At 38.4% G+C, this 15,616-nt stretch overlaps 1 protein-coding gene across 2 annotated transcripts in view; it reads left to right on the top strand.

The window, feature by feature from the left end:
- The window catches only part of slc36a1 (solute carrier family 36 member 1), a 41,861-nt gene that overhangs the window by 4,755 nt on the left and 21,490 nt on the right, over positions 1 to 15,616 (top strand). For both annotated transcript variants that reach the window (XM_087171704.1, XM_023398086.2), the window contains exons 3-11: positions 1,441 to 1,555; positions 1,641 to 1,731; positions 2,775 to 2,863; positions 4,725 to 4,814; positions 5,461 to 5,545; positions 7,261 to 7,488; positions 9,221 to 9,319; positions 11,189 to 11,355; positions 12,983 to 13,152. In XM_087171704.1, the coding sequence (XP_087027830.1) occupies positions 1,441 to 1,555; positions 1,641 to 1,731; positions 2,775 to 2,863; positions 4,725 to 4,814; positions 5,461 to 5,545; positions 7,261 to 7,488; positions 9,221 to 9,319; positions 11,189 to 11,355; positions 12,983 to 13,152 (1,134 nt within the window). The remainder of the gene's footprint in view (positions 1 to 1,440; positions 1,556 to 1,640; positions 1,732 to 2,774; positions 2,864 to 4,724; positions 4,815 to 5,460; positions 5,546 to 7,260; positions 7,489 to 9,220; positions 9,320 to 11,188; positions 11,356 to 12,982; positions 13,153 to 15,616) is intronic.

Here is a 15,616-nt window from a genome sequence, read left to right as displayed (position 1 = left end):
TAACTAATTTAACCCCAACAATACAAACACATTTCCTTTTAATCCCTTTTTAGCTTTTTGTACAGTAAACTTACGAACACATATCATCACACGGATCATATTTGATCTCCTGTATTGAAAAAAGACCTTTGTACACAGTTTGGGAGTGACTTTGATCTCGGTCTGAACATTATTTGCATTGTTTGATAATATACTAAATCATGAGAATTTAGAAACAATGGTTTTGTGTGATCATAGTAACCAGCCATATTAATAATATGTATGGCTTGTTTTTGTAATAAGACTATTGAATCAATTGTTGTTTTAAGGTTTACCCCCACACTTCTGCACAATAACTTATATAGGGAAATATAAGTGTACCCTAAGGAATTATGTCTGAAAAACTCTTTCAATTTCAACGTCACAGATTTTTAGTGCAGTATCCCTGTCAATTTGTTTTTGATTTCCAAAAACCATAAATTTAGTTTTCTTAATATTAATTGACAATTTATTTCCATCAAACCAAGTTTTGAGGATTTTCAGCTCCCTTTCAACAACATGCAAAAGTTCCTTTAAATTTCTCCCAGAGCAAAATAAATTTGTATCATCTGCAAAAGTGACAAATTTTAACAGATCGGTACCACTTGTTGTTCCAAAACATGCAGGTTCCTCAGGTGGTGCTTTGTCACATTGCCAGTTATCGGCAGCAGCCCTGGCAAAGCTGCAATGCTCTGTATCTACTTAGATACTTAGAGTGACTTAGATACAAACATGACTCCAAATGAATAATAATGCTACTGTGGATCTGTTGCATTTGTAAATAGGCAACTGTTTGCTAACAAGTTTGTCATAGAAACCTTATAAGGGGATAATATGGTGGCCAAAAAATAATTATTTGATCATAATTATATTAATTAGGAATATAATAATTATTCCTCAGTTCATATGTAATTTGGTTTTGCTGCAGGATATCTAAATTACTTGTAGATGCATTATTTCTGTTTTTCTCCTGTTATGAAATAAATGGAGGCATTAGTGAAATGTAGACAATAATTGCCAGTAAGGAACAAGTAGGTGGAGGGACACAAAATAGACAAACTTGCACTGTAGCTACATGTCATGTGACAGACCCTATGTTGATAGTGAAACTGAAGAGTAAGGAGCACAGCAGCATCTAACCACAACCGGATGTTGAGATACTGTTTAATGTGCTGCAGTTGAGCAGCTACTTAGCTGTATATCCTGCAAACTGTTGTTTGTAGTGTTAAATCAGACTTTTTTAAATCAGAAAGTGACAGAGATTAAAAATCTCAGTCTAATGTTGTTTTCCATATTACCAATTTTGTCTGCTGTAATCACACCAAGTCTGTCAAATGCATAGGTTCTTGAATAATTCGTTACCTTTGTGAAGTCCCTGTAAAGTGTGTAATTTGTGGCATTTTTTCATTCTTCTCCTTGTAGGTTCTTTGTTTTCTGACCAGAATCCATCAGAAATGGATGCTCTGTGCCCCTCTCCTCCTGGACCATCCAGACCCCAACGTCACTATGAGAGGATTGGAGGGCGGACAGGAACATCGTAAGTGTTATAAATCTAATATGCAGTTAATAGCCAATGCACAGTAACATCAGTGCCAGATGTAAATGTTTTTTTCCTCCCCCAGTTTTTGTCAGACTCTTATCCACCTGTTGAAGGGGAACATTGGTACAGGGCTGCTGGGTCTGCCTCTGGCTGTCAAGAATGCAGGTCTGGTGGTAAGTACACAGAGAGTTTATCAGCTTATCACAGCAGGTCACTCAGCAGGTCTGGTCACCAGTCGTGCCAGATATATATGACATGATACAGACGTGGTCAGGCCTTTGCTTAAGTTTGAATTTGATGTAGAATATGTACAGCGAGGGAGTACCATCAGGGGATATTAGTTATTTCCCTTTGTATGTTGCACCAAAGTGAAACACTGTGGTCAAAGCAGTGAGATGGGCTCACAGGATAGAACATATTCTCATGGTGTCCTAAAATAAAACAACAAAAGCCAGTGTGTTGTACCTTTGTACCCTTTGTTGTTCTGCCTACTAAGCTGATATTTATGAAAGTGTTCTTGACAAAGTTAAAGCCTTGCTAAAAAAAGAACGTGATAAACCTAACATCATAAAATTATAACTTTACAACACTCATCATGTTGATTCTCAAGAAAAGTTTAACAAAAAGTGAAATTACAGGAACATGTTCATGGAACAAGTGTTTAAGACTATTAACATCCTCACACCTCCTTTACAGTAATAACACTACAATACAGTACAATTACAATAATAACAACAATGGCAGAGGCAAGAACATAATATTGAATATAGACAGCAGTATGGCTACAGTTAAGTTATTTACAATTATCGACTAATCTGCCAATTATTTACTCAATTAATCAATTAGTCATTTGGTATAAAAACCATTAAAAACATGTTAGAATAATCCAAAACCCCAAAATATTCAATTATTCATAATGTAAGACCAAGACATCCAGCAAATCCTCATTTTTTTGAACCTCGGACTATTATTATTCCTGAAAAATGATTTGAATGATTAGTCATTTGTGAAAATAGTTGGCGATTCAGTTTTTTTCATCGACCAATCAACTAATTATTTTAGATCTAGATAGCAGCCTCTCAGGCCATATTAGTAAATCACTAATTAATGTACTCATTCGGACATATAATGATACTTGACATCATTTATTTCAACTCACAGGACAATTTCATGTTCACTCGGCTTTCCCTCCCTCCCTTTGTCTTTCTCTGTCTAGCTTGGACCAGTCAGTCTGCTGGTTATGGGTATCATCGCAGTCCACTGTATGAGGCTGCTGGTCAGCTGTTCCCACCACCTCAGTGTAAAGTAAGTAGCACACCTCAGAAAGTCTTAACACTGCATATCTGTCTCGTTCATGTTAACCTACTTCCAGCTGATAAAGTGGAGTTGAATAACAGAAAGGATTTCAGCTCTGAAAGTTCGATCGTAAACACTGAGGTTTGATGTCAGCACCTTCTCGCAAAGCAAAGGACTTCATGTACTCATCATGCACACTAATAGACCACAATGCAATGCAGTATTTGTCTTGCTGCCTTTTAAGGAAGGAATGTTTTTTGTTAACATTGTCTCTTTCTCATAAAGTGATGGGGGGGTAAAATGAATCTTCTGAAATGTGGTGGAGCAGAAGTATAAAGTAGTTTAAAATGGAAAATACTCAAGTACATATTTTTCATCACTGATCAACAGATAATAAAAGGGTAGTTACCACTGGATAAACGATACAGAAAAATCTCTGTATAATGTCAAATCACCAAACCCTAAACCCGCCTCTTAATGAAAAAGTTCACTCCTCTTCTCTGGGGGCAGAAGATTTGTTTTTGGGAAATATTGGATACACAGACATTTGACAGGTCAAAATAAATTGGGTTCCATTTAAATTCCTTATCCATGAGGCTTTACATTATTTTGTCTTTCCCTGTAGATGCAGCTGAAAATGTTTGTTTCTAAAATCCAGCCCTGTAATAATCTTTTTTTTTTTCACTACTTCTGTTTCCTCACAGCAGGTCCACTGTGGCTTGTTTCTGCTGAATAATCTAACTCTGTATGTGCTGTAAAACCACAGCCTCTGCTCTGAATTCGTTTGTCATTAGTTTACATAGCTGTCCACTGTGCCAACAGTGACTTGTTTGTTGTAGCTGGCTGACAAGTTACACTCTATTTTAGCGTGTCTCCACCCTTTTCTGCTGTGTAATCAGTGGCATATGGGCACGGAGTTCTGCAATTCACCCACTGAGGCTGTCATCAGCTCCACCGACAAGACGTAATGTAACTGTGATCTGTCATCAGCTCCACCAATTGGAAGTGGTGCTGCAGTAAGCTTTGTCACCAGTCCAATTTCAAACCCTTAGATTATGCAATTGAACCAGTGAGACCATAAGTTATTTATGATCCATCATAGTGAGTTACAGCTGAGGTGATTAACACACTCGTTATCAGAATCCCATTAGTGTGTGTTGCAGTTGATGCTGCCTGTGACAGTGAACCTTCCCGTCCACGGTGTCTTCTGCCCTTTGCCCAGTTCAGACAGGGTTATACTCCAGCCCCGCCCGCCATGCTAAAGAGGATTAAGAAGATAGATAGAGCATGAATGAACAGCGCTTACAAGGAGCCTCAGCCAGGAATATATTCTACACAGAAAAGTCACACATCAGTTGAGAAATGCAGTGAATAAATGCTCATGCGCTTTTTCTGAGGGTCCTTTACAGGAGAGTCAAAATCATCACTTCCTCCTGTTCCCTTGTTCACATGCAGGAGCTGCAGGTTGCATTTATTAAGGACTATAACTTCAAAATATGCAGTTATCCATCCACGCATGGAAGAAAAAAAATGTTCCACCTCTACACTTCATTAGATGTTTTACTCTTTCTTCCCCAACCTATGTCTGTTATTCTTAGCATCTGTAATGAACCATTTTGTATTCACTTATTGTTCATTACAACTACAACTACAACTTGCAAATTTAAATTTTAGGCTTTTTGTGGTTGTCTGTAACTGTGTGACTGCAAAGTGTGATGGTGAAGATGAATAAGGAGACATTAAGAACATGCATCTAATATCTAAACAGTAATGCAGAATAAGATCTGTGTTCAGAGGTTTTCTCAGCTGCAGTTCTCTTAAAAATTGTACTCAAACAGATGACAGCAATGTGAATGTGTTTCTCATCCAGGGTGAACAGGCAGTCTCTAACCTACGGTGAAGCGGTGCAGTATGGGATGGAAAACGTTTCGTGGCTGAGGAGGCATTCACAATGGGGAAAGTAAGACAACTGTATCACAGTGTTGATTTTTTTTGTTTTTAAAGCATGATTATGAAAAGAGAACTTACTTGGTCATGTATGCATTTTAGCAAATAAGTATTTAGTTGACATTTTTAATACCTTTAATGCTGAGTTTTCATATCCCATGTCTAAAAGTGGTACCAAATTACAAACTTACATTTCCAGGTAATTATTCAGAATTATAATACAGACTTGTAAAATAAAGTGTAACTAAAAACATTTTAGCATGGAAATAACCAAAATGAAAGGAATAGTTCAACGTCTTGGCACTGACATTGATAACACTCTCTTATCTGTGTAGTAAATAGGAACCTCCTCCCAGCAGGAGGTTAGATTAGCTTAGTACCAAGGCTGGAAGCAGCTAACGTGCGTCTGTCCAAAGGTAAAAATAAATACACCTACCGACTGCTAAAGCTCACTAATTAAAGCATATTCTCCAAAACGTGGAACTATTCCTTCAGGCACTCAATATACTCGAGGCACAAAATACTGCAGAAAATCATTTGCTTTATCTGTGTGTTGGTTCATGAACTTATTGTGCCAGTCTCAGTATTTACTGTAAAAGGATTCTTACCCTCTGTCTGACCTCTTCTCCTCTACATCTATGACTCTTTGTCTCACTCAGACGGACAGTGAACTTGTTTCTCATCATCACTCAGCTGGGCTTCTGCTGCGTCTACTTTGTCTTCCTCAGTGACAATGTCAAGCAGGTCATGATCTCTCTCTCTCACAAACACACACTCTCACACACACACACACACACCACATGTGACTGAAAAGGCATTAACTGAACCTTTATTCAAACAACGTGCTCTCGCATGATTCCTCCGTTTTACACGTGTTGAAACATGTTGCTCCTTCTGAGACTGTTTGTTGTGTCAGAGTAACAAACAGGTTACTGTGTCTTTTACCTGCACAGCCCTAAAAATCTGAACATGAATGACAGTGTATAAACCGGTGTCTGTTTACTTTTCTTGTGGACTTGTGGCCTCACCTCAGTTAGGGTGGTCACATGAAGGTTATTTTCGTTTATACGGCAGTTTTCATAGTTATGCAAGAGTATTGCCCATGTATGTACATGTGCTCACTGAGAGAGTGAGTAGGTTTCAATGTGTCCAAAGTTTACACATACCACACTAGATACAAAGAAGTAGGTCACTAGCAGTGGAGGGATAACAGTGATTTCCATAACATCAAGGAGGAAGGATTTACATGCACCAGCATCAACAGAACGAATTAAAATAACCCCAGTCCACATCTAACAGTTGTTTTAAATCTCACAGCGTGCACCCATAAAGCTACAAAATAATTTCCTGTGGTTGAAATAGAAAACAAACTGAGATGCAGCTTTACAGGATTTGTAGGAACTTTAGAACAATTTCACTTTCTCATACATAGGAAAACATCGAGATGGTCACATTTCTGCTTCATAATATTTTTAAAGTATCTTTATTTTTATTGTCTTAAATTTTAGGCACCAAAACATATTTTTATGTGATTAAAAAACAAAATATTGAAACAACAAAACACCATGAAACATGCTTGATTGTTAAGATTAAGTTGTGCAAGATCAGAATATTATCATTCAAGTCCTCTCTTCTACTTTTTGGTCTAGTCACACAGTTCTCTATCATCCATGGTTGTTGACAGGTCACAGGAATGTTTGCTTTGTCTATGATTACTGTGACCTTTGACCCCTGACCTATGTACCACCAACTGACCCCTTGTTGTGGTTGAAGATATAGAAAGTTACACTGACTGAAGGGCTTTTAGGGAACTTTTCACACCTGGTTTTTAATCCATTGTTAAAGCAGAGAACAGTACAGAAAAGTGTAGTTTGCATTTTGTGTGTTTACGTAATGCCAAGTATCTTATTAAAAATAATTGAACTCTTTCTGCATTGTTTATCGTTCGATCCCTGGATTCTGGCTAGTGAAATAGCTTAAATAATTTGTGTAGCATAGTTTCTTACCACTAGATGGTGGTGTCTGTCTGCTGTGGTGCTCTTACCTCAGCTGACACATCAACCATATCAAGCAGAATCCAATACTGAATATTGAGGGTTTTTAAAAAAAAAAATACATTTGTATCAAGCAGTCTGTTAAAACAGAGATATAAACATTTCTTTTTTAACTTTTGAACAACCATTATCCTCCTAACTCCAAAATCTACATAGATAGATAAATAATACAAACAATAATAACAAATTGCAGAAGAATACAGATAAAAGTTTACCAGCATACACAGAGAAAATTTAATTAAGATACAATAAACAGATAAATAATAATAATAATAATTATGACACAGATGACTGACACGCTGCTAATAAAACAGAACAAATCTGGACAGAAAACAACAATTTGAGACTAATGCACACAAGAGCTAAAAAGAAATGTTCTCCCCTTCTCTTTTCTGCCTTTACCAGGTGGTAGAGGCAGCCAATGCCACCACCTTCAGCTGCCAAATGAACCACACCAACCAGACACAGACCCTGGTGCCGAGCTTCGACTCCCGTCTCTACATGCTCTGCTTCCTGCCCGCCATCATCTTGTTGGTTTTCACACCCAACCTGAAATACCTTGCTCCTCTGTCTCTGGTGGCTAACCTGGTCATGACCGCCAGCTTGATCCTCATCTACTTCTACTCCCTCACGGTAAATACCACATTTATCACTAGTTTCTCACCATCATCGTCTCTGTGCAACTCCACCTTTTGTCACACTGACTCATTTAGAGGGCATGGTATATATTGGTATATGATTGATTCACAATAAAAGCCACCCCATGTTTCACCAGTTAAAGGCTTTTAATGTGAAGCAGCAGAAGTATGAAATGTTCATTTTGCATTAGCAGTAAGAGTTCACACTAAAGAGTGATATCAATAATATCCGATATCACTAAGATAAAATTGTGAGATCTTCTGCCCTGCTGCCGAGTCAACCCTCATTTCACTGATTTGCTTACTGTACATTGCGCCTTGGCATGTGACAAATAAAACTTTGAACTGCTGTTGGCAGTGGCAGCATAACTTATACCTTAAAACAACTGAAATGTTTTAATTTCAATTAGTTACTTTTATTTTCACTTTAAATAGTTTTATTATCTGTTTGATTTGCATACATCAACATGATTGGAGGATTGATTTATTACTTTTTGCTGCTCTGCTGCCACAGCAAGACTTTCCCCTTTGTGTCTTTATCATGCACATGTCAACACACCCTTTACAAACTCACATTCACAAGTGAAAAATTTAGTTTTCTCCAAAATAGCTTGATTTCTTCCTTATTATGTTTTACACCCCCCCACCCCCCCCAAAAAAAACTCTTTTAAAACTTTTTTTCTGCGTGTTATGCTCTGTCTCTGTTTCTACTTTACTGATTGCTCTCTGGTGAGGTTATGGATAACAGGGCAACTGGTAGTGACAGAGTCTCCAGATTACCTGTTTTACCGCTGAGTATTTCATCATGCAGCTTCTTCCCTTCACAGATACATAGCAGTCCCTGAGAAATGGCCTTGCCTTGGAAAAAAGCAATTTCTTGCATCAGAAACCTTACAAAGATTCTGTACTAAGAGATACATGTGGCCTGTAAGGTGTTTCTGTGAATGATGAATCACCCCAGCAAAGAATTTTGGGAAAACTAGAGCATAAAGGCTCCAAATATTTCAAAAAGAGTCTGGACTCCCTGGTTCAGCTCTGCATTTCACCCCAGAATATATAATAACATTAATGTGTCTCTTGTATCCTTGGTTCAGTTTCACTTTAATGACTTCACATTTTACGGATTTGGCTCATTAGTTTGACCTTTATTTTAAGAGTAATGCAAAATATGATCATACAAAGTGAAATCACAAGGACGTTTCCCCATAAGAGCAAAGACATTGTCAGCAGCTGTAAGTCCAGCAGACTCTACTGATGTCCCCCCATCTGATTCATTCAGAGTCATTGTTTAACTGTTTCCAGTGAAGAGTGAGTACAACAACTCACATTGTCTTGTAATCTCCCATTTGGGTTTATTTTGCAATCATGGCGGATCCCTGTATGTTATTGTTATTATTCCACAACTACTTATCAAAGGCCCTAATCATGTTGAGTGATTCTATTACAAGCTAATGTAATTTGCAAACATTGGGCAACAGATGAGTCCAACAGGACCAAGGAGAGGTGTTCTCTTGGCACAATGCTGTTGCTACTTAACGTGAATACTTAGTATCCATAGAGATGATCTCTTGTTTGCAGGAGTGATGATTAGGTTTGGAACCCTTGTACAAACCAGCCAGTCAGAAGAGAGCATTCAACAAAGCTTTGGATTGAAATATCAAATAAGAAGATGGGATATTTTACAGAATATCAATGCTTATATTATGTTTTCTCCATTTTCCCTGCAGAACATCACATACCCCTTCAACCTACCAAAAGTGGGCAGAGCTAAAGACTACCCTCTCTTCTTTGGGACGGCCATCTTTGCCTTCGAAGGGATTGGAGTGGTACGTGACCAACTGATGATAACTCGGTGAAGCTGCTAAAATCAGGGGTCAAACACATTAACATCTACACAGTTAACATCCATTTACAGCTGGTATTAACATGAAATATGTAACTGCATACATTATCTGGATTATGACACCTAGTCAGGGGACTGAATTTTAATCATGCAAATTGTGTCGGAAGAGTTGGTGTACTTAACAACAAACATGCAGTGGACACTGTCTCTTCATCAGAAAATACACTAATATATTTCTATATCATGTAGGGACACACTGAGAGAGTATAGACGTAGAGCTTTCACACAATATATCATTTATGGCAGTAGGCCATAAACCATCCTTTTGAGAGAAGCTCTTAAAATGGTAAATCATGAATAGTATCAGTGATAAACATCAAATAGAATAAAACCACTTTACATTAGGGCTGCACAATTGATCGAAATATAATCGAAATCACAATATGGCCAAGTGCCATATCCAAATTGTTGCAGAGACGCCCTGGCCTACAAATCATATTCTCCAGATGTAAAGAACATGTTTGTTTGATACAAGACTCAACAAAAATCACATCTTCATCATTTTTTCAGTGAAAGTGAAATGCAAGAGCAACCATTCCCTCTGAAATTGCATGTCACAATTGCAATATCTGCCAAAATTATTGCAATATTTTTTAATTATTTTGCATATCGTACAGCCCTACTTTACATGTTAATAAAATTTATTACAGTTATATTTCTTACATTTTTTTTGCTGTATTTGTGTGCATAAATATTGAAATAGTTTTATCATTTTTTTTGCATTTTGTCAGCTTTATACCGTGTTAAACTGAGAGGTCCTTATATTTCAGTTTGTGCTGAAAAAAGGACATCTACTGTTTTAAGAACAGTTAAATGTTTTTGTCTTTGCTAAACAAAGACAAAAATGAATGCATAGAGTCTGCATCTTTAAAAATGAACCAAGAACCTGAACCTGGATCTTAGAGGGTTAGGAGAGGGGTACTCCTGTAGGGTTCCTACTTATTTTTCCTTTACTGAGGAACACATCTTTTAGCTTTTTGCCAGGCAGCTTCGGACAGCAGCAACACACACAGTTAGGTGACCTTTAAACTTGAGCAGATGTTTTTTTCTTAAGAATGTGGCCAAACTGCAGAGATGTCATTTACACCTAATGGAGGTCTGTTAACAATATGAGTCAGGTGTTTGTCCTAATCCAGATGAAATATTCAGGTGCAGATGGCATGTTTATGCCGGTTGCAGATATTCAGCATGATATCTCATGGTTCTTTTGGCAGTTAAGAATGGAAAGTCATCTAAAATTAACAAAGTATGAATTTCTATTGGCTTTATCATGTTTAATTTATGTTTTTTTTGCTCCATATGAGAATCCATGTGTTCATATCACTTACATCAGGGTGGAACTTTAAGCTTTGATGTAGGGAATGAAGTCAGACCTTACAGGAGAGTAAACCTTACCTATTAAAAGATGGTTTTCACCCTCGGCTAATATGTGAAGCAGTCATATTATGTAGGCAAAAGCAATCTCTTCATTGGTATTCAATTATTACCGCCCTGTGTACTGGAGAGAAAATTACACTTTTCAAAATGTTGAGTGCAGCGCAAGAGAGCCTCAGTCTTTTTCTGAAATGTCAAAACAAATTTAGCTTTCATTATAACATCCATCAGCCCAAATCAAGACATCACAGGCTGAGAGGAAGTGACATTTTAAAATGGAAAACTCACAGGAACACTGTGAAGGCTTGTTTCACTCCTTCAGACTGTTACCTCTAATGTAGTTCAAATGTCATTGAATCATTTCGGCCCGTTGTCCTGTTAACAGTCTGGTTGTGTCTTTGTCTCTGTGGGTCGGTAGGTTCTTCCCCTGGAGAACAAGATGCAGAGGCCTCAGAGCTTCACTCTGGTTCTGTATATGGGGATGGGCATCGTCACCTTCCTCTACATCAGCCTCGGCACCATAGGATACATGTGCTTTGGAGAGCAGATAGGAGGGAGCATCACTCTCAACCTGCCAAACTGCTGGTAAGATAACATCAACATTCACCAGACTACACATAGATGTTGGTGCTGATTTGCAGCTGTTGAGTACCTTGACTTGATGTTAGATAGTATGCTGCTCTTTTCTATGTATGTTTATCTTTGTTTCAACAGGCAAAACAGAAAGCTTTTAAACTTTCATAGCCAGTAATTTGAGGCCTAATCTTCAGTTTGAAAAAGGTGCAGATACAGTCCAGAAACACCTGCTTCTTTTTAGTCTACGCTGGTTGTCTGCACTGTTGGCACATACACATGGTGTCTGTGTACTGTCCCACAGTCGTAGATTTTCCTGACACACAGATGCAGATACTACTGATGAAGTTACAAGAGTTTTTGTCTCACCACTCTCTTTACTTTACCTGTTGGATGTTGGTTCCATGTACATACAAACACAAACATGTTTTTTTTTAATCACTGTTAGTCAGACTATATCATTATATGTGAAAAATTATATAGTTTGTAGCTGCAACCATTGCTCAACAAACATTAATGTCACATCAACAATACAGGTGAATTTTTGGAGGAGCGTGCTCCTATGATGCCATCTGGTGGTGGGCTGCAGAAAAAGTAGATACTCCCTCCAGCTCCATACAAGACAGTAGGACAGTATTCCAAGAACTTACTACTAAAAAGTCAGTCAGTTCGCCCACAAAAGATGATTCTATCAGCTAATTTAACCTCTTTTAACAGGTTTTCGATTGAACAAATGATCACACAGCAAACCTGGGAATAGGTCGTATCTGAGCAAAGAATCACCAAACGTACTGCACAGGGAGTATGAGGAGGGGGGGGGTTAACAGGGGCCCAGCTGGTCACTTTTGCCCCAGGACTCTGAGCAAGTCGAGTCCGAGTCTGTAAAATCTTAGTGTATCATTATACTATTGATATAGAAACATCTTCAATCAATGGGAGCTTATAATACATCTCCAGGAAGTGCACACAGAAAATACGTTCGGAATAATCTTCACTTACATCCACAGAGCAAACTGACTTCTTAGACAAATTTGTGGTGTGTCGTCTGGTCTGGTTCCCAGCAGCTGTTATTAACACCGTTCATTTTCATCCCTGTGATGAAAAAGCTTGGACATGGTGTGTCCTCATTTTATTCCTTCTGTGTGCTCATTTTCTTTTTTAGAGATAATAAAGTTAGTAAAACCAAATGCTCGATTAGATTTGTTTGCTCATTACTTGTTACTATCGTCACAGCTGCAGGAAACCAGCGTCTTTTGAAATGCCTCCAGTGCCTGGACTGATGTCACTAATTGGCGAAACAAATAGGCTGTTTAATGAGGTTGAAAACTGAAAGACTGTAATTACCAGTATCTGTATTTGAAAAAAGTGAGCAGCAGACAGTCAGTGTTTATTATGTGTTTACAAGGACTACCAATTGATTCCTCTTCACCTTCTAATATGTTTTTGATGGATCCTAGTGCTGATGCTAGTTTTGTGTTTTATTAAAGGATTTGATTATCTTCATTTCAGTGAACATGATTCATGTTTTTTTGAGCTATAACTTTACTATACAACAGTTTTTATTTTGTCTGTGTAAGTCTGTTTCTGTTTTCTTATCTTACATTTCTCTGATTCTTTCTTCCTCTATCATTATTTCTAGGACCTATCAGGCTGTAAAGCTTCTGTACTGCTTTGGTATTTTCATCACCTTCGCCCTGCAGTTCTACGTTCCAGCAGAGATCCTGATACCACCAGTAGTGGCCCGTGTGTCAGAGAGATGGGAGACAGCTGTCGACCTTCTGCTTCGCACCGTCTTGGTCATCTTCACATGTAAGTGTAAACCAGTTAGCGCCTGATACCATACAATAGGATGAATCGTGTGATCGAGATCAAAGAATTATCTTGCCAAAATGATTTATTTATGTATTTTTCCTTTCTTGAGTTATTTGAAATTTCAAATGGTTCTTCTTTACGCAAGTCAAACCTGCATTGTGATGATGTGGTTTGATTTGGATTTAGAGCAGCAGGAAACAAGGAGAGAAATACTGCTGACATTTAAAAAGAGAAAGGGGAACAATCTGTGGGTAGCAGCTACATAGAGCCACTCCGATGCAGTCATCTGGCAATAGCAATGAGGCCCTTGTCAAAGTGGTTCAGTTCTTTAAACCTGCATATTTCTCTGTCATCCAACACACTGACTATTAAAACTGACTGTTCACTTACCGTGTAATATTGTCGCCGTCGTAACGAGATAATCAGTGTTATTCGTTTAATCTGTGAGTTATGTCTTTGCTCATCTATGTATTTTGTATTGCTCATTTTAAATTGTTAATATAAAAGTTATATGTGTAAAGTCTTTATTTTAGTACAGAATAATTAAACTGTATTGAGTCATTGACTAAACCACCTGAGCCACAATTCACTCTCATTTACAGACGCTCTGGAGTGGAGTGTTTGAACTCCAGCAGCATTATGGTGAAATGTTTTTGGTAGAGAGTTCCCATTTTGTTTACTCTTGTACACATGCACAATGATGCACATTCACGTGCATGAGCACACAGGTCAGGTGATGTGGCCTACCTGCCAATGGTTTCCAACTGTTCCGCTGGTGTACAGGTTGTGTTCCTCTGGTTGGAGGAGATGACTGCAAGTTCTCAACTTTCCTACCCATAATCCACTGGTTTGGCTTAGCGATTGTGGCATTACTAACAAACAAAAAAACAATTGTCAGAGGGCGCTAAGAATCTACCTGGTCTCCACCTGTATCATCATTTAAGTAACAGTGCATAGATGCAGAATGGTCTGTGATCATCCTTCATTGCCAAGCAGCATTCTGTGGTCTCAAGCTTCAACCCAGCTCACCAGTTCTGAGCAGGAACAGGAGACTGCCTTCTGTTTTGTGTTTCCTTCCTGGCTGCTGTAGAGCTTTTGAACTTCCTTCTGTGGTGCGCCTTGTTTCTTTTATTGTATTTTTTATTAGATTTATATATACACAAAAATTGAGCAGTGACAATCTGAATGCCATCTGGCACTTTAAAGGGTTTCCAGCCAACAAATGATTTTTTTTTTTGAATGACTCACAAAATGACATCCAGCTTAAAATGTGCAAGCGGACCACATCTACAGTCTGCCTGTTCTTTTTACAGTTCTCTCTTCTTGTTTTCGCCTTTGTCTAGAAATGAAGTAATTTAACAGAGAAAATTGAATAATTGCATCCATGTTGGTCCCCATCCCACAAACCTTGAGATCAGAGAAGCAAATACAGTATACACTCTGCTGCTGGTTTTGTATCTTTGATTGGTTTAGAATTAGTAAGAAAGTCTGTTGAAAGACAAGATGCTTCTTATCCATCAGTAACAATAGTTTCAGCTGATCTCCATCAGTTAAACTGAGGGTGATGGGAGCCAGTCCCTGAGGAATTACTGAGCTACTACTACTACCAGCCCTTTGCTACCAATTATTTCCAGGTAATATGGAGCAGCAGGAGCTAAACTGGGAACTAAACGTCCCCCTTTGTGCTTTCCTGTTAGCGTTATCTCCACATCTAAGGAACTCTGACGGTAAGGCAAATTAGTCCTGGAACATATTAAAAAACACTATAGACTCCAGAGTGCCTGTCTCAATCTGTTGTGTGTTTTATGATTATTTATTTTTCCTTTTGTACAACACCACAATGCAGTTTGTGTGTGTACTCTTCATGGTTGGGAGGATGCCTGGGTTAGTACTTCTTCAGGTGTGTGTTTCTGTAGCCCAACAGTTGATTGCCTCTGAACCTTTGTGTGTGTTTCTGAAAATGTTAGTGTGCATCTGCAGTTGCCTGCATGTTCACCCAGACATGTATGTGTGCGGCACTTGTCCCCTGGCCTTTCTATGGAGTAGGTGTCATGTGAATGGAAATGAAACCCAGTAACTTAACAGCCATGTGTTTTGTTAACGCGCACCCCCTCCTACTTTCAGGCGGTGGCGGCAAACAGTTCCCTGTAATAGCTCTGCTGAGCTATTCAGCAGCAATAATCCTCCAATTGCTATTGATTCTCATTCAGCCAGGACTGCTGATCCTTTAACTCTGCTTTCTCGTGCCTCCCTGGTCTAGACTGCTGTGATTCAGTGTGGAGGTGCTGAAGCATGTTGAGGTCAGTAGGGGGCAGACTTCTACTCATTTAAAGATCATTATGTTCACATTAAAGCTGCCCGGGTTGAGATTTCCAATCCATGTTTAACTAAGTGATAAAACAAATGCATTGAAAGTCAGGCTAGACTTCATCAGTATGATTTTTAAAGAGCTCATGAACAG

Source organism: Seriola lalandi, unplaced genomic scaffold, assembly GCF_002814215.2.
Source record: "Seriola lalandi dorsalis isolate HSWRI2012SDOR001 ecotype SW California unplaced genomic scaffold, Sedor1 jcf7180002054972, whole genome shotgun sequence".
Taxonomy (NCBI): Eukaryota; Metazoa; Chordata; class Actinopteri; order Carangiformes; family Carangidae; genus Seriola; species Seriola lalandi.
The sequence above is the reverse complement of the archived record's forward strand: the minus strand, read 5'-3'. Positions and strand labels throughout refer to the sequence as shown.